Below are 20,197 nucleotides of genomic sequence, written 5' to 3'. Positions count from 1 at the left end.
AGGTTGAGCCCACAAAACAGATGTTGTGGTTAGAGGGCAGAGCACTGGATCAGCAGGGCTTGTGTTTTGTGTTTGAACGCAAAATCACTTGTGTTCAAATTAAAAAATTTGAATGGGAAAATTAGACCACTAGACTTTATGTTGAAATGGGTATTATATTTCCACACTGTGAACTTGTCTGACAGACATTTTTCCCCGTCTCATGTTCCTCTCAGGTTTAACACCACCTGCTTCATTTTTCACTTCGACTCCTGCTTTGCCCCTTCCCAAATCCCCAGTTCTGATGGTGTCAGCTCCCACCCAGCAGCTTGGCCTCTTGGTATTGACTGGTCTCCGCTGATCAGCCAGTGCTGGTTGCAGCACTTAGGATATGTTTACCAGGTGCTTTTCCAAGTCCTGCCTTCTCTTACAATGGACTGTGGATCTATCTATGGCTGGCCTGTGTGGCCCTAGCCTTGTGAAGTGGCTTCTGCACCTTGCCAGACCAGACTTGCAGCAACAGCCGTAGAGTACTCCCAATGTCCACAGAAGGGTGATCAAAAACATTTTTTCCTGCTGGTGCAGAACCAGCAGAAGGCAGTGGGACTAGATGGAGATGGTGGGGTGGAGAGGTAGATAAGAGATACAGGTTCCTTAATGGCCTGGAGAGGGAGAGGCAAGACTGTTAAGCTAGTCTCTGACAATCACCTAGTCTGCATGGGGTGAGATGTCACCTCCCCTATCTTCTAATTTTTCACGTAGGCAATCCTGGACTCCTCACTGCCAGTCTTGGCAACTCTTTTCTCATCACAGATCTTCTGACCTGTGTGAAATAAGGGATAAGATATTTCTATTAAAAAGTTTTGAGGTTTTTTCCGTATCCTTAAGTTCTTCGTCTCTTGCTGATCTTCACATGTGATCACTAGGCAAATGCTCTTTTTATGGATCCAGACAATGCAGATTGGAAGCCAAAATCTCTGTGTCTTCATCGGAAAATACCCTTCAGCAACCTTAACAAAGGCCAGAAGAAGGATCTCACTGCTGGGTAAGTTTCTGGACAGTTGCTCTGTTATCAAAAACAAAGCAAACCATGTGCTAGCTGCACTGGGAGAAGCGTGGTCTGCCAGTCCAGGCAAATTATCATCCCCTTGGCTGGCGAGGCAGTACCTAGGACACCAGTGTCCTGTTAAAGTGGGATGTTGAGATCCTGCTCCAGCAGATGGTTGTTGCAATGGCCACCAGCCAGGGACACATGGATTTGTGAAGATGGGGTTTGAGTTCTGCACCTACAGCCTGGTGAAGAGGTGCTCAGGGGCATCTGATCGCAGCCTACAACTCTTTGCAGAAGAGTTAACAACGACAACGGAGCCATATTCCTCATGGGAGTGGGTCACCGAGCAGGAGGGGATGGCTGAAGAGCCGCCTGCGAGGCTGAGGCAGGAGTAACGTACTCGGCAGCTGGGCAGGGCAGCACCGGCTGCCCGGAGGGCTCCAAATTTCTCTCCTCGCCCGTTCTTAGGGGCAGGCCAGGGAGACCCACCGCGGGCCTGCTCCAAACTGAACGCAGGCCTGGACGGCCCCGCTCCAACCGGCCCAGCCCCCGCGGCCCGGGCAGCCACCCGCAGCCGCGTCCGGTCCCGCTGGCGGGGGGAGCGTCTGGGCAACCACCAAGCAAATGGCGGACGCTGTCACCGCACTTCGACCTTGCTGCCCTCCCTCGGGCGCTGGGCGGACGAGGCGGCGCTGCCCCGGTGAGGGGCGGGAGGCGGGGCGGCGCCGGCGCCGGGAGCGGGCGGTACCGCCCCAAGATGGCGGAGTACGTGCAGGTGTTGAAGCGGGCGATGAAGCACCTCGGCGGCCACGGCGGCGTCCGCGGTGCCCTGTGGCAGCTGCTGAGGTAATGGGGTGCCCGGAGCAGGGGGCGGGGTGGCGGCGGCTCCCCGCTCCCGCCTCGCCGCCCCGCGGGGTCACCTTGGCGGGCGGCGGGCGGGCGGCGGGCGCCCTGCCCCTCACAGAGCGGGGTTGGCGGGGACGAGACGGGGCGGCCGCCGCCGCTCACGGCACCGCCGGGGAAGTCGGCGAGCTGTGCCCCCCGGCGGGCGGTACGCGGTGCCGGGCCAGGCCTCGGGAGGAGGCCGCTCGCTGCAGCCCCCTCCGTGCGCTCCCCCGAGGGGCGGGTCTGCTGGGGCGGTACGGCTCAGGCGGGTTCCCCCGGTGTCCAACCTCAGCCCTTCTTCTTGCCCCTGTTGCCACAGCCAAGGCCGCCGTGGTGACACTCCGCTCCGCCGCAGCTTTCTCCCGGGCTTCTGCGGGCCGCCATGGCGCTGGCCCGACAGCTGCTTGCTCTGGGCCACCTCGGGCTGGTGGTGGCCTTCTTGGACTGTCCGGTGCGCGGGCCTGAAGGCCGTGCTTTAGCTGAAATCCTGCGGCATAAAGCAGAGAATGAATTCATCTGCTTTACCAGCTCTAATTCTTTAACGCTTCAGACCCTGCCTCTGCCTCTTTTTTAGGCAGCAGGTTGTCACCCTTGACCTGTGCTCGGCTTTGGGTGCCCATTAGCCCCAGTGGCGTTTTCTGCGGAACTGGGCGCAGCTTTTGTTTCCAGTGGTGCCTGTGTACATGGTTCCCCAAGCACAGAACCTTGCACTCATCCACATTAAACTTTCTCCTATTTTTATTTTTTTTATCACATCTCATCTCTACCTTATGAAGAGTTTTTTGAATTGTGGTACAGTGTGCTTGAAGCTCCTCCCAAATAGGAAGAGCTGCAGATTTACTAAGGTACTCTTTTAAAGTCAGATCCTTGGTGAAACGTAGGATGAAAGTCTGAATGGTCCATGATCCAAATTCGGCAGTGTCAGTAACCTGTGTCATCTCTGTAGCTTGTCTTGGAAAAGTAATAGAACATTTCTTCAGGGCACAGTGAATGTTGTAGGCCTGACCGTATAGCCAAAAAGCTATTTTTTAATTAATAGTGGGAAAGAGTATGGGATAGGGAGGATTCACAAAGGTAAAATTCCCTGTTATATATCAAGGGCTCTCTTACACTAGAATAAACAAGCCAAAATTTCTGAGCCTTCTTGAAGACTTTTTTTCTTCCAGGCAGCATAGTAGCCTTTTTTCTGTTACTTCTTATAGTTTAAATTGATCTGTTTTGAACAGTTAAACATAATATTTTACACAGCTGCTGATCAGGCCTCATCAGTATTTTCATACAGTGGCTTTAGTACTTCCTTTGTTTACTGAAGACAGCTCAGATGTTTTCCTTGTGATTATGCACACAGTGCTTCAGATCTTATTAGTCTCCAGGTGCATCACCTTGTGCTATGACATTCATACCATTGAATTTCATTCTGGTGGTATCATTCCAGCCCTGAAGACAGTACAGAACTTCCTGTACAATAATGTGACCTTCCTCTGTATGGTAATATCATGATTCATCAGACCCCTGTGCTTTTTGGGGGTGAGGTTTCAGTTTTGTTTTTGTTTTGATCAGGAACCCTGTAAAGTGTTAAATAAGGCTCCTGACATCAGTATTCTTTGTGGAACTTCACTAGTAACCTTCAATCAGCTCTGTGTCTCTTCTTTCAGCTGAGCATATTGTCGTCTTCCTGTCAGTCAATGTATTGATCCCATTACAATTATTATTATCTATTTTAAAGTATTTTCTCATTTGTTTTGTGGCACAATATCATACGCTTTTTGAAGTCAGCTTGACTTTTGTGAAGTCTTAACTTTGACTTTGTCGTTGTATTCCTACTAGCTGTGCTGACAGGCAACTTCTGGGTTTTCTGTCTCCACTGTAAAAAGCAGCTCAGATAGACCTTTCTCTTCCTCTTGCAAAACTTTTAGAGGGAAATTTCAAGCTGTTAAGCAGCATAAGTTAAGACAATATGTGATTTCCCTGGTGAGTATATTACTATTATTATTATTTCTTGCCACCACCCCCACCCCCCAAAAGTTGTTTTCTCCACTTTGTTTCCCTTCTGAGGGTGTAACTATTACTGTGGCAGTTCTCAAGAAGAAATGGAGCTGGGGAAATAAAAGTGTGGAAGAGTTTGAATATTAGGTTTCACCTGAGAGCCTCTTCCTCAGCACATCTTAATGAATGTCTTGTCAGGGAGATTTTGTGAATCGGAGATCACAGGCTGTGTTGACACCTTTCCACTACACAGAAAAGGGAGCAAGGTTGGAGGCAGCACTCTCCTTTTTCTTTCAGAAGACTAAAGTTAGAATAGAGGTGGGCTAGGTGGAGAATTGCACCTGATCCTCAGAACCATAAAGTCACAAACATAGCTGCTGCCTCCCATCCACTTTTCAAGCCATTGAATCCTGTGTCCTAGCTCAAGGAATAGATTTGGCGCTTAGAGGAAGAGCAATCAAAGTGTATCTTTCTTGCAACAGTTGGGGTGTTTAAGAAGCAACTACTGGTAACTTGGAAAAATTATTTACCCAAGTCAGGAGGCTCTTTTTCTGGAAGGGTTTTATTCTGAATTTCCCTGCTTTTCTCTATGTGCTTCCCACTGAGGAGGCTGGAACAGGTTTTACGGAGTAGAATTCAAATTATTAAGAGCCTACATGCCTGGAAACATCCTCTTTACTCAAGACTCGGTGAAATTGGCTGGAAAATGTCCTCTGGAAGCCAGAAATACGTCTTAGTGTTTGATATCAGTACTGAGGGTGTGAGGTCAGGACAAGGGCATAAGAAGCCTTACAAGAAAGGGAGGGGAAGAAGGAAGGGAGAGCAGCAGTGAAATGGCTCTTTTTCTGAAGCTGGGAGCTCAGGCTTGAATAGCTGAGCCAGAGATCTTTGAGCTTTTCTTTGACAGAGGAGAGCTAGCTGCATCAGAGAATCTTTCTGCCTGGTACAACAGAGGCTTAAAATAAGTGCTTGGTGGAGTGATTATCACTTTTGTGGACCTTGGGAGAAAAAAAAAAACCAAACAACAAAAAAACTTTATTTGTCAGTTCCCAACTAAGGAAGCATGCATGTGCACATCTGTTCTGTCACTTGGGACTGAGTTGAGAGTGTATATAGTACTATAAACAATTAAAACCTTTGAAAGTAAACTTTTCCTTACATAATTCTGCCTGGGGTGAATGTCAGTAAAAAAGAAAGCAAAGATGCAGATCTAGGGGGAAAAGAGCACTTCATTAATTTTAAAGTTTTATCAACAGAATGTAAATCATAGGTTCAGTTTAATTATTGATACATACAGTAATGTTAAAATATGTTCTGTATAAAGAGTTGAAGCTGGTATATACCTGACCTGGGTCAGTGTAAGTCTCCTGAAGTGACAGGGTAAATGCTTGCGTTTTTCACAATTATACAAAAGCCAGAAAATAACAATTTTAATTTAGGGTTTAGCATGCATTTCCTTGGCAAGCAGCTACAATGGCTTAAAATATTACTATTCCTCTCCTGGAGGTTAGTGACCACACAGACGTGTGAGATGTCTTAAGCTGTGCTGACCACTTTCCACGGCAATTCAAGCTGAAATGATAGTAACAAATAGTTGAGAAGGATGGTAACGTCTTCAAAGAAGTGAATTGACATGTGTCTCTGGGATTCCTTTCCACAGTATTTAAGAGTTTGTGGGTGTTAAATTGTGCTATATTGCAGAGTTGCTTTATCTTACACTATAAAGAGCTTTTAAATAAATAATAGGCCCCAAAACCCTTTTTGTATGACTTTGTTATCCTGTCAGTGGGGCACACAGTAAAGGCATGCTGACATTAGTTGCAGGAATTGGTGATTATGTTTTCCAATCCTTAAGCTTGAATATTTTTTTTAAATAGCTTTACACCTATTTGTTTAAGAGTTTTTATTACAGATTTTTACCAACCCCTAAGAAACCTATCACAGCTTCATTCTAAGATGATGTCAATTGAAACTGTTGTTTTGGGAATTCACAGGGTAAATGATTTGAAGACTGGTACGCTGATAGGAACAGACAAATATGGAAACAAGTACTATGAAGACAAAAGAAACTTCTTTGGTATGTGTGCTAATGTGAACACCTCCTGACTGACTGTCCAACTTTGTATAGATTGCATAGTTTCTGCTGGTGAAATAGAACTTGTCTGCCCAACTTCCTTGCACTTGACTTGTGTGAGTCATAGAGAGAGGGCTCATAGAAATGCTTTGGCATCTTCTGTTTCTCTACTGCTTCCCTCATTTTCACATAATAAATATGGGATAAATCTAAGCCAGTTAGGTGCTTTCCGTGTAGGTTTGCCTATATGATAATGTGATTGAGAACTGAGTTTGGTCCTGTTGTTTTGGTTTTTTTTTTAATTTTTTAACGTCCTGTTTCCCATTAGTTATACAATAGCTAATACTTACTTCCTTGTGAAAGTGTTAGATTCAGCCATGTAAAAATACAATAACAGTGGAAATACAGAAGACTTAGAAAAATAAAAGCTGTACTGACATTGAAATAAGTACCCATAATGGTAGATACTTTTATTCAAAATACTTTTCATTGTGTTTTATGAATTCTCTCCTTTACATGAAAATAATTTATTTTTTTGAGCTAATGCAATATTTCTGTTTGTTTGCTTAAGGTCGACACAGATGGGTCATCTATACTGATGAAATGAATGGCAAAAATACATTTTGGGAAGTTGATGGAAGTATGGTGCCCCCTGAATGGTAAACCATTTAGCTTAATAATGTAGACAAATACCAGTTGTGTAATTGCCTATATATTTTCTTGTATTACAAAACAGAAGATTAAAAAAAAAAAGGAACAATTTAATAGTAATTAAGTTTTCTTGGATGCAGCTATCCTATATGTGACCAGAAGATTTCAGAATGGTTACTTTTAATTTTGAACTGCATTTATAATGTTACATTGCTCACCATCCTGACAGTGGCACTTACTGCTTCTTGGAATAAGAAAAGCATTTTGCCAGCCAAATTGAGCAGCTCAAGCCAGTCTTCCAATTTTCCTTATTAGTTGTGATCCTATCTTAATGGTTTGGCAAAGCCTACAGTAGCATTGAGCAGCTAGAAGTAGAAAAAATATTTTTATTATCCATTCTGGACAAGAACTCAAAGAATGTACAGCAACGATGGAACAACGTTCCTTAATCCACAGCCATTACCAGCATAATTGTTTCAATTGGTATACCTTGATACTCTACAAGATGATGAACAGCAAAGAGCCAGGATGTTGACTGCTACTTGACTATGATTTTTCTTAAGGTTTTATTTTCTGTTCATGCAATTCAGTAACAAATCTCTACAGTCTTGAGCTTCAGAAGGTCTCTGGCCACACAGCTGTTAATGCTTTTTTTTGTCTTCCTAAATAACTCAGGAAAAACACACACCAAATAAAATAACAGTGTGTGTTAGCAAAAACAATCTCTACGTGATTTTTGAAGAATAAGAATAGCACAAAGCAATGAAAGGTGATATGAAATAAGAGGTGCTTGGGTATACTGAACATTGGTGAACGCTGGCTTTTATTCTGCCTGCGATACATGTTCTGTGCCAAGGCTGAGATTGATTATCTTAAACTCCTAAATTGTGGCTCTCATTAGAACATTTGAGAAATGCGTGGATAGACTGTCTTGGTAGTCAATTTTGTTTCAGTTTCTGCCAGCTGTAAAATTATGTTTAATGCAGTTAATGTTTTTTTCTGTCTTCTCCAGTAAGAGCTTAATGGGATTGTTTTTTTAGAAGTGACGTTAGAATCTCCAAAACTAGCATGTTCCTGCCAGTGCAGGGCTGTTCCTTGTTATCTGCGTAATAACTGTTGTTTGGTTCTAGTTTTTATCCTTTCACTATTAGACTGTGCCAGTTTTCAAGATTGTCCTTATTTTGAGGAGCAGGTTTTGTTGTTGTTTTTTTTTTTTTCTTTGCTCGTGCTTATGTGTTATTTGTTGTGTCCTTACAAACCTTGATAAAGGGTTTCTTCCTGAGTATCAAAGTCGTGTTTCTAGGATTAAGTAGCTTGTTTAGATCACACAAATTAGTGAGGTAGAAAAACTTGTTTTCCTATCAACGTGGAAAAAAAAAATCCCTAGGAGAAACAGTGTTTCATTATTTTCAAGACTGGTCAGTGCAATGGGGCATGAAAAGGTAAACAGTCCTGTGTTCTAAGGTATTTTTGTCAGGAAATTTAGTTGTGCAGTACTGTTCAATTTTTGGGTTGTTTTTTTTTTATTGCTGATAAATTTGTGTATCCCATAGCAACCTTAGATATTTATTCTTATGTAGGAATCCTAGCTTTGTAACACATCTAAATCACTGACCTGTAGTTCTGTACTGATTAGATACATCTTTAAAAGCAGAAGTATTTTGACTGGGAATAAATGCTGTCTTTTAAGACTCTGTTGTTGTTTTTTTTTTTTCATCTGATGGTATACTGTCTTAAAATGTCTTAAATTTTTATCATGGCATAGACTTCTGAATTGAGACAGTTAATATATTTTACAAGTTGCTGGGGTTGTGCAGCTATTCAGGAAATGAGTGGGGGTTTTTTGGACCCAGAAATTTGTTGGAAATAAATCAGATTGTGTGAAATTACTTCTGTTAGCAAAGAGATTCATTTGGTCCTGTATATCTTCTGTCAGCTGTAAAAAAAAAAAAAAAAAAAAAATAATAATAAAAAAAATATTTCTTAAAGCACTAGCCCTCCCTTCAACAGATGTAAAGTTCAGACAAGTTTGTTGTCCTTGAGTCAACTAGGAAGTATATAAAGTACCATTATATCAGCTGGGTTGTGACCTAATTCCTCTAAACACTGATTTTTTGACTCCGGGTTTTAGTTAATTCAGCTCAGTGGAGCATTTTGTGGGTGTGTTGTTATGCCCTCTGCAGGTAGAAGTGGGTTTTGCTACACTGTTTATGCTGGTGTTACTTTCAGAAAATATTTTGCAACTGTCATGCCTAAAGATGACACATTTAACAAAATCCAGGATTAAGACCAGGGCTAACCTAGAGATTTCAGATTTTCCTTTTTTTAACAGTAGTGGTAACTAGTTTGTAATGGTTTTGTAGTACTCATAAAAATCCTACTGTATGTGTAGTTACACTATTTTCTTGGGAAGTATTGAGAACACTAGCAGATGTGCAGGAAAAAAACACTTTCTTCCTTTTTTTCTTCTTCAGTGTAAGTCATACTAGAGGTTGTTTTTCTTCATGTTTCTAGTTGTTGAATACACTATGCATCTTCAGGTATAACTGTGGTCAATCATGTGCCTTCAGGATTGCGGAATATGAATGATGTTTGAAAAACCATTAGGTGGACCTTGCGTTTCGTGCATGATGAATTGGAAAAAAACATTTTGGTATATTGAAAAGTTCTGAAAACAACTGTCTGGAAAAAATAAAATATGAATTAATTTAGCTACCTGTTACCTTCTATCAGATACTGAAGGAAAGGAAAAAGCAGTAAGAAAAGACATCTCATTTGTAGTAACATATTGTAGTGCCGTTTTTAGAAACTACTGAATATTTTCAGTATTCTGAAATAATTGGTGTAATGTCTTTTGACAACGGATGTACTGAAATCACAGTCTGAAGGAAATCAAGAGAGTTGTTTTGACATGTCTGCTATACAGGGAATTGAGGCTGTTGCTTTTTTAAAATGTTGCCATACCAGATTATGTAGGCTTGTGGTTTATTCTGAATTGGCTGTGTTATTTAACCTCTTTGTTACTCTGGGTTTTCTTTTCTTATCTTCAAAATGAAGATGTTGGTATCTACTTTGGAGACAAGTTAATTAGATATTAATTTTTTTTTTAAATTCTCTCAATACTTGCATTGGGAGTGATTAGTATTAATCTTCTTCTAATGCTATACAAGATATTGGGCATATTTTTTTTTCCTTCATGAAGACATCTTTTACACTGTTACAGTTATGAAAGCCAAAATATTTGTTTTGTCTCCTACTGTTCAGAGCATTTTGTTTGCCGGGACTCAGTGCTTTCATTTTTTAACACTGATGGGGTGTGCTGCATGAACATAGAAATGATAAAGGTTAAATCTGCTTGTACCAGTGTCTGTATGCACTCTGTTTAGTGCTTTCATAGAAGTCTCCATTACGGATTTGCTTTAATCATTGGGCTGTTGAGCTCATTTCCGTTTTACTGTTACGTGAGGAGGCCCAGTATCACCTTTTGTTCCTCATTCATTTCTCTCTCAACCTAAAAATACTACAGTTAGCAAATCAGCTCCATGACCCCCAGGTGATAGATACTGTTTTATACAACTGGCGTACGCTGCTTCCCTGCATGTGCTCACAGTCACACGTACTCACAATTTATGTACAGTATGGACAGGTGCACTCATTACAGGCAAAACATTTTTCTGTTTACTTAAAAATAATCAAAAACCAAGCAGGAAGATGATACCGATAAATGACTTTCAGGTTTAATGCTTTATACTTTTGGCTCTGTAGAAAAGCTTTTGAAAGATTTCTGGGAAGAGAACGTTAGCATTAAGATTAAGAGGAACATGTGACTCCTTGGGAATCCCTGAGCAGCTTGTAAGTGTTAGTTAGGGTACCAAAAGTATTTTCAAAGGCAAAGAGTTTTCATAGTAAAAACTGGCTATCTTGAATATGTACTACTTGATAATAATGTGGTTTGCTCTCTTCCTTGAGCAAGGTCAACAGGAGTTACAGTTCTCTCCATCCACCCTCCCACCTGCCCCGGTAGAAGCAGGCTTGGTTCACAGGCAAGCTGAAGCCTAGGTGAAATGTTCTGGGCAGGTTTGTTAGTAAGGAAATGTTCTTAAAGCAGTGTTAGGGTTTTTTTCCCCCTTAATCAAAGGCTGCACAGAGAAGTGAAATATTAGGGGTGTAAAATACAGATAGATGAATCAAACAGTTCATTGCTGCTTTTTTCATGAATGTTATTACCAGCTGCAGTTTATCTGCACTCACAAGATTGGCAACACAACATTGTCTCACTTCATGATCACAAGAGGAAAAGGAGTGAAATCATATGGCTGAGTGCAGAGCCAGAGGGCAGGACCCTGCTCTTCTGGCACCTGCAGCCTCTTACTTTATGGTGTGCAGGAGGAGAGCAACGAGCAGTGCTGCAGGATGATCTAGGTGTTAGGGGGGGTGGCAGGTTGAGTAAGTCCACATTATCATAGTGCTGAGAAAGAAGCGTGCCCTCCTGAGAAGTAGGAAGAATTACTGCCTGCATTCATGCAAAGTGACTCTTGCTTTCTGCTTATTACCAGGAAGACTTATGTAGGGTATAGCACTCCTCTCTGGTACCATGCACTTAAAAAAAACCAAACACACACACACACACCCCGGTGGGAGAAGCCTAAGGAAGAGCAGCAAGAACAATCAGACCTCTGAGGACAGTTGGAAAGAATTGGGCTTGCTTAGAAAGGAGAGGAAATGAAGATGGATATAATCTTGAAGCATTTAATCTCTTGCAGAAGGGAAAGGCATAGTCCATCTTCCACAGATATATGGCTAGAATAGAAAGCAGTAGGTTTAAAATACAGAGGAAGTGATACAGATTGGACATCACTATCCTTACCACTAAAAAAAACTACTCATCTTCACTGGCATAATTTTGTTTGAGAAGATGAGCAAGCCAGTGGTACAGCAACTCCATAACAAATTAAGGAGGCATCTGCTGGGAGTGACATGGATGTAGCTGATACTTTCTTGGGTCTAAAGCATATGCAGTGTCTAACTCCCTCACAGACTTGTATTTCTAGATTCTTTGGCCCTCACAATTAAGGTTTTGTTGGTTATTTCCACTGAATCAAGGTCAGGGGAGAGGATGAAGTATCTTACTGTCCTTAATCTGTTAGGGATCAGAGGAGAGAGTCTTGATTTTCAGGTTATGTTCACATTCATGCAAAAGTTCCTTATGTGTCTGCTTATTCCTGCCATAGGCTCCTATTTGCTATTCAGCAATCGGAGTACTCCTGTAGCTGAAATTTTGAAGAGCACAAGTTTGCATTTGGAGGATTCTGGGAGGTTCAGCTTGAGCCCCTTGAGGCGCGTCAACTTGGAACACAGTCTTCCACTTTCAACAGGGTTATGTTGTGGAGTAAGGCTTCCTTTTGAGAGTATATAAAGTCCATGCAAGCCAGGACCTGATATCCTAGATGCTAGGTGTTCCTCTCTTGCATCACATTAGAAGTCTTTTGTGGCTGTCTGCACATTCTTCGTTTACCATTTATCTGGTTTAATGTAATGTTTGGCCAAATACTTTGCAAAAACAAATTGACAACTGGTTTATGTATATACAAACCAGTTAAAAGTAATTTTCTCTTTCAGTATCTTATGTCCTGTGGGGAAAGACGAAGTGTAATTTGATAATAGTTTTCTCCTTTTGTGGGGACACTTCGTTTTGCCAGCACTGTCCTATGTATGTGTAGTGTCTGTCCTGTACTTTGATGTTTATTTCTTTGTGGTGCAAATCTGACATCTTTGGCAGGAGCTTCAGGAGTGCTAACTTCATACGATGAAATATTTCAAATTTAACTTCAGTTTAATAATCCACATCCTCTTTGTTAGTTGATCTGACAGCTGAAGGAGGGAAGAATGTAGCATCTCAAACTTAAAGTGCCAACATACTAAGAAACTTAAAGAAATGTGCTGTTCTCCTGTAAAAGTGCTGCTTTGCAAGCCTGCCTCCAAGGAAAACAAAACAGAAAAAATGAACAGAAAAGGAAGGGGGAAGGAGTGTAAAATTCCCATCCTTTCAATAGCTTCACAATAAATTTGTGGGGTTTATAACTAGATTAAATGCTAGTGTGGTGTTTTCAGGTAAATGGGATGCTGTCTCATTACTATACAATGGTACCTTATTGTAGCTTGCGTGACAAATCAGTTACCTCTCATGTGTAAACAAATAAACACGTTTCTTGTCTGTTTTTCCTTCTCTTCCCATTCTTCTCTGCCCTTTGACTGTAACACACATCTTTACTTCTCTTTTGTCTTATTGCAGCATGGTTAACTTGTTGAAAAAAGTGGATGCTAACAAGTTGGCAAACATCCTGAACTTACACAGGCGGTGCCTGAACTTTGCAGATGCACATATGGTAGTAGCTACGGAGTTTGTGTAGCATTGGTTCTTGTTTGACAGCTTGTACATCATATAATTGGCTCCTGTCCCTTGTAGCTTCAGTTTGAAATCTCTTTGCTTTTAAATATTTGTCTAAGACTTGGGAGAAAATTCTACATAGTCTTGAGAGCATTTGAAGATGCTTTGCAGTGTCTTTCGTCTGTTTGCCTAAGGAAAAGTCCAGAGGCTTTGCTAGCCTCAGTCTGCTTGGTAGTGACCCTGCTCTGTGATTCAGGAAGCTGCTTCAGCCTCTTCAGAGCTTCTCCTATCCTCCTTCTTTTCTTTGCTTTCTTTTCTGCTTTTTTTGTAGGTTTTAAGTCATTAATTGCTTTTGAATCTTGTTTTTCCATGCATGGATTTATAGGCAGAGTTTGTATAGAAATCTGGCCATCTGCAAGACATCAAATGTCTTTATTCATGCTGTTCAATCTAGTGCATAAAAAGCTTTTCTTGAGCATCTGGGAGTAGAGTCTATGAGGCATCAGGGCTTCAAAGGACTCTTTGAGGGAGGTTGTCAAGGGAAAAGTCTTCCCAAAATAAAGTTTTCAGTTTCTACATATTTTGCTTAAGTGGAGAGTGGGAACTTTGGTTTGAGAGAACAGTCTCTTTGCAAATCAAAATGCTTTTATAAGTCACGTGCTGGGCTTTTAAGGGGAATCTGTTGTGACTGGCTTAAGCCCTGAAGCTCTTAAATAAAAGTGTACTTAATAGTGGATGGAGTTCTAAACAAACTTTTGAAATCTCTTCAGGTATTTTGGTATCTGTGACTGTACTGACATGTCTCATAGCTGAGCAATTTTATTTCTACTTTCCAGGGAGAAAATTGGATTTAAGGATTAATTTTGCTGATCTATTTAAATTTGAGCCTGACTTCATATTGATGTTATAGAACTTCAGACAATCCTGAAAGCAAATATATTAATTACTTCAAAATACTGTATTTTAAAAGACTTCACAGATTTAGTCTTAGAAAAGCTGCAAAACAATAGTTTAAATGACAGAATGAAACTATTCTGTTTTCTGTCTTCTGAGTTAAATGAGTAAGTCAATATTGTGATAATTTTTCCGACATTTCAAGGAGGGAGTGTACATCATCAATGCGCTTATAAGCAAAGAGGTGCCAGACACCATGCAAGCTTGAAATCTGTTTGCTTTTAACTGAGCTTTAATAGAGTTCTTGTGCTCCACCTGCTCCAGCCTGTCTTTCAGGGCCTTTGCAACTTCGTTTATGTCTGAGAAAACAATTTTTTGTTTGTCCTGTTGGTGTGCATGACTCTTGGGGGTGTGGGAGGATGGTGAGGTACGGTTACAGGTGCATAAATAGGGTTTGTTTGCAGGATCCCTATCCACAATTACCTGAAGCATCGCTAGGTGAAGGTGCATGTGTTTAAGTTCCCTCTGTATGTTACAGTAAGCAGGTTTGACAAACTGAGGCTGCTCTAGAGCAATACTACAAAGCATTTTGAAATGCAATACTTAAGTCAGTATTGGCAGAATGTATATGGCCACTGAACTGCTCTTTTCCCCTTTCTCCCAAGCCACAAACTGTGTTTCCTTGTGTTAGCAATGGAGAGACAGCTTGTTGGGTATGAGCGTACAATCCCACCTCTGTCAAGTTAGCTGTTTTACAGTGTTTCTGCCAACTTTGATGCTACACATCATAGGATGCATGGTATCTCAGGTAGTGTGAACCCCACTAGTAGTACACAGAATTCTTCTAATGGGTGTGAACTGGGGGAGCAAGTTCATGTAATGTCAGAGCTTTGTGTGGCCAGGACATTTCAGAGGCTGATAATACCAGGTTTAAAATCGAGCAACGCCTGATCCTGTATCCTCAGACCACAGTGTGATTAGTAATGCTATGGAGCTGCCTTCTTCCAGACAGAAATCATTACACAAAATCTTTTTTAGTAGAAATGGTGGGAAACATACTTCAAATGATACCAGATTTACAAAGGAGAGTGGAGGGAGGAAGAGAGGGATCTCTATTCCATCCGTGTTGCATTGGGTCACTTCATCTGAATGTGTGTATAACTTTCACACTCTGAAGTGGATGGCTTTTCCAATAGGAGGCCATTCTTTACCTCTAAACAAGCTTTTTCTTCATACTTTTAAAGGATCTTATGGTTCCATCCAATTTGGTATTCAAGCCAGTTTCCTGGCAGTCCTTAGTCCTACAATGTGTGGCTTTCATTTGGGGTTTTTGTTTGTTTTTTTTTTTTCCATATAAAAAATGAACATATGGCTGACACATTTTTTAAAGTGAGATTTTTTGTACTAAAGTTATGTCCAAACTTGTGAGCTTTTTTTCTTTTTCTGAAATAAATGTGTAGAAGCTATTTGATTGAAAAGATAATCAACCTTCTGTACAGCTCTTCAGATTTAGAATATGTTTGTCAGTCTATTTCTCACTACTTTTATTGTTGTTTTGTTTTGCTGTATCAATGAAGTGTGCCACATTTGTTGCTAATGGCTGAAGGTGCAATTTTTAGGCTTTCTAATACCAACTGAAATAGAGGACTTCTTATTTTTAGGTCAAGTCTTCGGCAAAAGCTGATTAGCAGAAGCCTCTTTAATTCTACCTCAGTAAAAAATACATAAGCTTGCAAAAGAAGTCATAACCTCACTTCTGTCATAACTGTGCATACAGTATGAAGTACATGTAGACTGGCAGATAATTAAAATGTTATTTGGGTTTGAAAGTTGCTTTGGGCACTGAAATAGAAAAAGGATGAAATCAATTCAGTTGATCCCTGCTGTAGTGTTTCAGTAAATTGGTATGGAAAATACTTTGGTTGATCATTAATGTTGTTTGCACAGGGGAGAATTGACATTTAGTTCATAGGTAAAGGGTAATCACTATAATCACTTGGTAATTACCCCATTACTGACTGGTATTAATCATTTTATTGTGCAGTCAGTAAACATTTACGTGATTGTTTTACGTGAACCTGCATCATTTATCCATATTCCAAGCAGTAGCCTCGTGAATGCTTTGGAGCTGGTATTGAACTTGTGCAGTGTAGTCTTTTGGTAATTAAAAAAAAAAACAACCCACACACAAAAAAAACAACCACCCCAAAAAACCCTAGACAACAAACCAAAACCTTGTGGTTTTGTAATTTGTGGTGCCTGCCTTGACCTGGCTGGCTGGTTAAGGCCATACAAACATGTAACAATGAAATAGTCTCTGCCCAAATACTAAGCGTCCAAAGAAATAGGACATTCAAACCCAGGTGTGCTTTCAGTTGCTTGGAAGCAGAACTGTTATTTATCATTTATGTTTGTGTAATTACTTTGAATCAGTATCCCGTAGTCTAATTCAAAGTTGTACTGGATTAAAATTATTCCCCCTCTCCCCCCCAAATAAATACTTTGTGTTTCTTCAGAGGAGAACCCTTGGGAGTCAGGAGGAAGGCTTGTTATAGATCATGTGATATTCCTTAATAACCGTGTGTCTTTTTCCTCTTAAGGCATCGCTGGCTTCACTCAATGACGGATGACCCTCCAACTACTCACCCACCAGTTGCTCGTAAATTTATCTGGGAGAACCATAAATTCAATCTGAGTGGCACTCCCGGGCAGTACGTACCTTACTCTACTACTCGCAAGAAGATACAAGAGTGGGTCCCACCTACAACAGCTAGCAAATAACAACAACAAATGTGACTTCCCTCAGCTTTGGCCATCAGTGTAGATTGTATTTTCACTGGTTTTGTTCAAAATAAAAGCCTCCTATAACAGTGGTAGTTTAGTTGATTGAACCGGGGGGGGGGGGGGGGGGGGGGGAAACAAGTGAGAAAACATTGGGAAGAGGTAGAGGACAGAATACGGGACAAGTCTTAATCTCATCAAGATACTGGGCTTTTTGTCGTATTGTCAGTGGCTCTTGTCTTCATATAAGCAGCTCTCAAACTCTTTTTAGCATGATAACCGTTTCTGTGAGAGTCGCTTCTCACATTTATACCGTTCAACAGAATACAAATCTAAATTTGAAATACAGGATTCTCATCTTTAACATTATCCTATTGTAGGCTCTGCATGGCAAATAATGTACTATTCATGTAGTATTTTAGGAAGACATCTCTTTAAATATTTATAAGACAAGTTAGAATAATAAGGCCAATCAAGGATTACAGTTTTTATTCATAAATTCTTTTTTGTGTGAGTATGCATGCATTGCTGTGTTACAGTATGGCATGATGCATAATATAAAACTTGAAAGGCTACAGTAATCAAATGATGTTGCACCCCCTTCGGGAACTCAGCCATAAGCAGAGCGACCCTTGTCACATCTTTTTTTGTTGCTTCTGTGCTATTGAGATTCACTAGAAGATGTTCTCGCGAGAGCTTGGGGACGGGCTGTTTGCCCTGTTGTGACAAGACTTTAAAGGTCTTTGGAAGTTTGAGAATGCACGCTTTTTTTGGGGGTAGAAAAGTAAAATGTACCAGAACCTATTTTCAAAAATGTGAAGTTTGCAAGTTCACATTTGAAAGAGAGTTGGTTGGGGCTGTGGCTTTTTTCTGTATCTTGCAGCTGGTTGATTCTTATTCTATCCTGCTAATATTTTTTAGCAGAGCTGCCCTCTCCACAAGGCTTCCTCTATATGATGACTGAGTCTGTAGATAATGATGATGGTGGGGTGCCCACGCAGCCCCTCACTTACTCCACCACCTCAACTGGATGGGGCAGAAAATAGAAAGCTCATGGGTTGAGATCAAGACCAGGAGACTTCTTGCCGGTTCCATCATGGGCAAAAGGGGCTTGACTTTAATTTATTGCCAATTAAAACAGATTTGCATAGTGAGAAACAAAGGGGGGGGAAAAAAAGTTAAACACCACCTTCCTTCCCTCCCTCCCTCCCTCCTTCTTCCCAGGCACAACTTCACATCTTCATTCCCGACTCCTCTACCTCCCCCCGCAGTGGCACTGGGGAACAGAGGTTGTCCATAAGAGCTCCTCGCTGCTGCTCCTTCCTCACGCGTTCCCCCTGCTCGAGTGTGGGTCCTCTCCATGGGCTGTAGTCCTTTGGGATAAGCCTGCTCCAGACGTGGGCTCTCCACGGGCTGCACTTCCTGTCAGAGAAATACCTACCTGCTCCAGTGTGGGCTCCTCCTGGGGCTGTAGGGGGAATCTCTGCTCTGGGGGCTGGAGGGCCACCTCACCCTCCTGCTCTCACCGTGGTGTCCACACAGCTGCTGCTCACTTCTTTTCTCCTCCTCCCCTGCCTGTGCAGTGCTTTTGCACCATCTAAAATACACTTTCCCCTGCAGGCCCCACTGCCAGCACCTTGACAATAATGCCCAATACTCTGCCTTATAAAAATCATTGTTAAAGATGACTAAGAAGGGTTTTGGATATATTATATGCTTGCAGTTGTCTGTCAAGAAGAAAAAAACTACTTTGCTCCCAAGCAACCACCCCAACCACAGCCCTACTGGCTCTACGCTGGCTTCTTTTTCTTCCCATCCCCACCTGACTGGATCACTTAAAGCCCAGTTGCTTATTAAACCAATTTCCATATTAATTCATTATTTAAAGGTGGGGTTTTCAGCTTTAATTGCTTTAAACTAGTTCTAGTCTTCAAATTAGTAGGAAGTAGCACTTACTGAGATTTCCTAACCTATCTAATTAAAAAAGGATAATATTTAATTTACTTTAAGTCAACAAAAGCACTGGGCACAGCTGAAAAGCAATTTGAGCCACACTGAGCAGTGTAGGTAGAAAGGACTCTTTCAACATTTTCATCTTGATAGATTATTTGACCTTAAGAACCAAGTTCCCCCCAGCGCTGCTGACGAGCTTCATTACTAACACTCTTCATTACTAACACTCATCTATACATGCCCTATGGGCACAAACCTGGGTAGAGCAATTAACTCTATTAGTTTTAGCCTCTACTTCTTTTTAATGCGTTTTCTACCTATTCCATTCATCATCCTTCTTTGTCCTGGGGGTTTTTTGGATGGCAGCCTAAGCATGTCAGGAGGTAGCGTTGGGAAACGAGCTGTATTACGGGGATGGACAAGGATGCAGTAACTCTTCCTGTGCTGAAGAAAGAGGCCTCGGAGCTGGTTTTTCCTTTTGTTGTCAGCTGGAACAGAAACGTTGGGGGAGCAAACAGCTTTGAACAGCTTTGTGTGCGGCAACACTCCACAGAAAGGCAGGAAAATGGTCGTCTTCTCCTGCCCCACTGGGCTGAAGCAAGCCTAGGGCTCAGCAGCTCAGTTTGGAAAATATCATCAATCCCGTTTCTGGAGAGAACAGAAACCCGCTCATCCTTCTTGAATCAGCAGGAGGCACAAATGCTGGATTTTAAACACAGAATTTCAGTGACATCTCTCGTAACGTTGTTTCTCCAGGGTAGATCACATAAGGCGTGTACAGGAAATAAAGCACATGCAGAAAATTCAGCGGTCTTCCACAGGGCTCTCTGTAAACGCTTCTGCGATTCAGTCCTTGTATCAGCAACCTCATTCATTTATGGAAGTTCACCTTTGCTGATGACATCTGCCTCAGAATCCAAGCTCAGTTGCTTTCCGGTCTAAATGACATTTTAAATGCCAAGCTGGCCGAGTGTCGCAGCAGATGGTGTCTTCAACCAAGTGCAGCTGAAGCACTGACAGGAATATTCCCCTTGCACTAAATGTGACTTTTAAAGAGGCAACTTTCTGACACAGGAACCATCTCATTAAGAAGACAAGTACCTCTTTCAGGAGCAGCAGAGTGATGAAACTCACTTTTATTTTAAAATTGTGTCCTTACCAGCAGCTTTCCACATCACCCCAGTACAGGGCAACCCTTTGCTGTAGCTGCCCCGGGCAATGGCTGTGCTGACGGCACGCTCGGCTCAGCCCCTGCACTGGCGTGGAGCCCTTTCCTCCATGGGGCACTGCATCCTCCCTCGCTGCTACCCGCGGCTGCCCCTCTTTGCCCGACCCAGCCGAAACTGGCCATGAGACATCAGGGTGGAGGATGACAGAGAAAGGTGATTGAGAAATGATGGAGGGAGGTGATTCTGCCCCTTTACTCTGCTCTGGTGAGACCCCACCTGGAATATTGCATCCAGCTCTGGAGTTCTCAGCACAGGAAAGACATGGGCCTGTTGGAGAGAGTCCAGAGGAGAGGCACGAAAATGATCAGAGGAATGGAACACCTCTC

General features: G+C 41.9%; 1 protein-coding gene across 1 annotated transcript; it reads left to right on the top strand.

Moving 5' to 3' along the window:
* The first annotated feature begins 1,751 nt into the window (after positions 1-1,751).
* NDUFA12 (NADH:ubiquinone oxidoreductase subunit A12) lies at positions 1,752-16,778 on the top strand. The gene is made up of 4 exons (XM_082496110.1): positions 1,752-1,876; positions 5,896-5,978; positions 6,547-6,634; positions 16,509-16,778. Exons 1-4 carry the CDS (start codon positions 1,788-1,790, stop codon positions 16,687-16,689), a joined length of 441 nt encoding a protein of 146 aa, XP_082352236.1. The 5' UTR covers positions 1,752-1,787; the 3' UTR covers positions 16,690-16,778.
* The last annotated feature ends 3,419 nt before the right edge of the window (positions 16,779-20,197 follow it).

The sequence above is a fragment of the Vanellus vanellus genome (genome assembly GCF_965231255.1).
Source record: "Vanellus vanellus genome assembly, chromosome: 1".
Lineage (NCBI taxonomy): Eukaryota > Metazoa > Chordata > Aves > Charadriiformes > Charadriidae > Vanellus > Vanellus vanellus.
Note: the sequence above shows the minus strand (reverse complement) of the source record. Positions and strands in the feature narration are given on the sequence as shown.

Bases quoted from the DNA above. Each gene is read 5' to 3' on its own strand.
- NDUFA12 (XM_082496110.1), top strand. From the start codon at position 1,788: ATGGCGGAGTACGTGCAGGTGTTGAAGCGGGCGATGAAGCACCTCGGC. The intron at 1,877-5,895 runs GTAATGGGGTGC...GGGAATTCACAG, and splicing joins GCCCTGTGGCAGCTGCTGAG to GGTAAATGATTTGAAGACTG. The intron at 5,979-6,546 runs GTATGTGTGCTA...TGTTTGCTTAAG, and splicing joins AGACAAAAGAAACTTCTTTG to GTCGACACAGATGGGTCATC.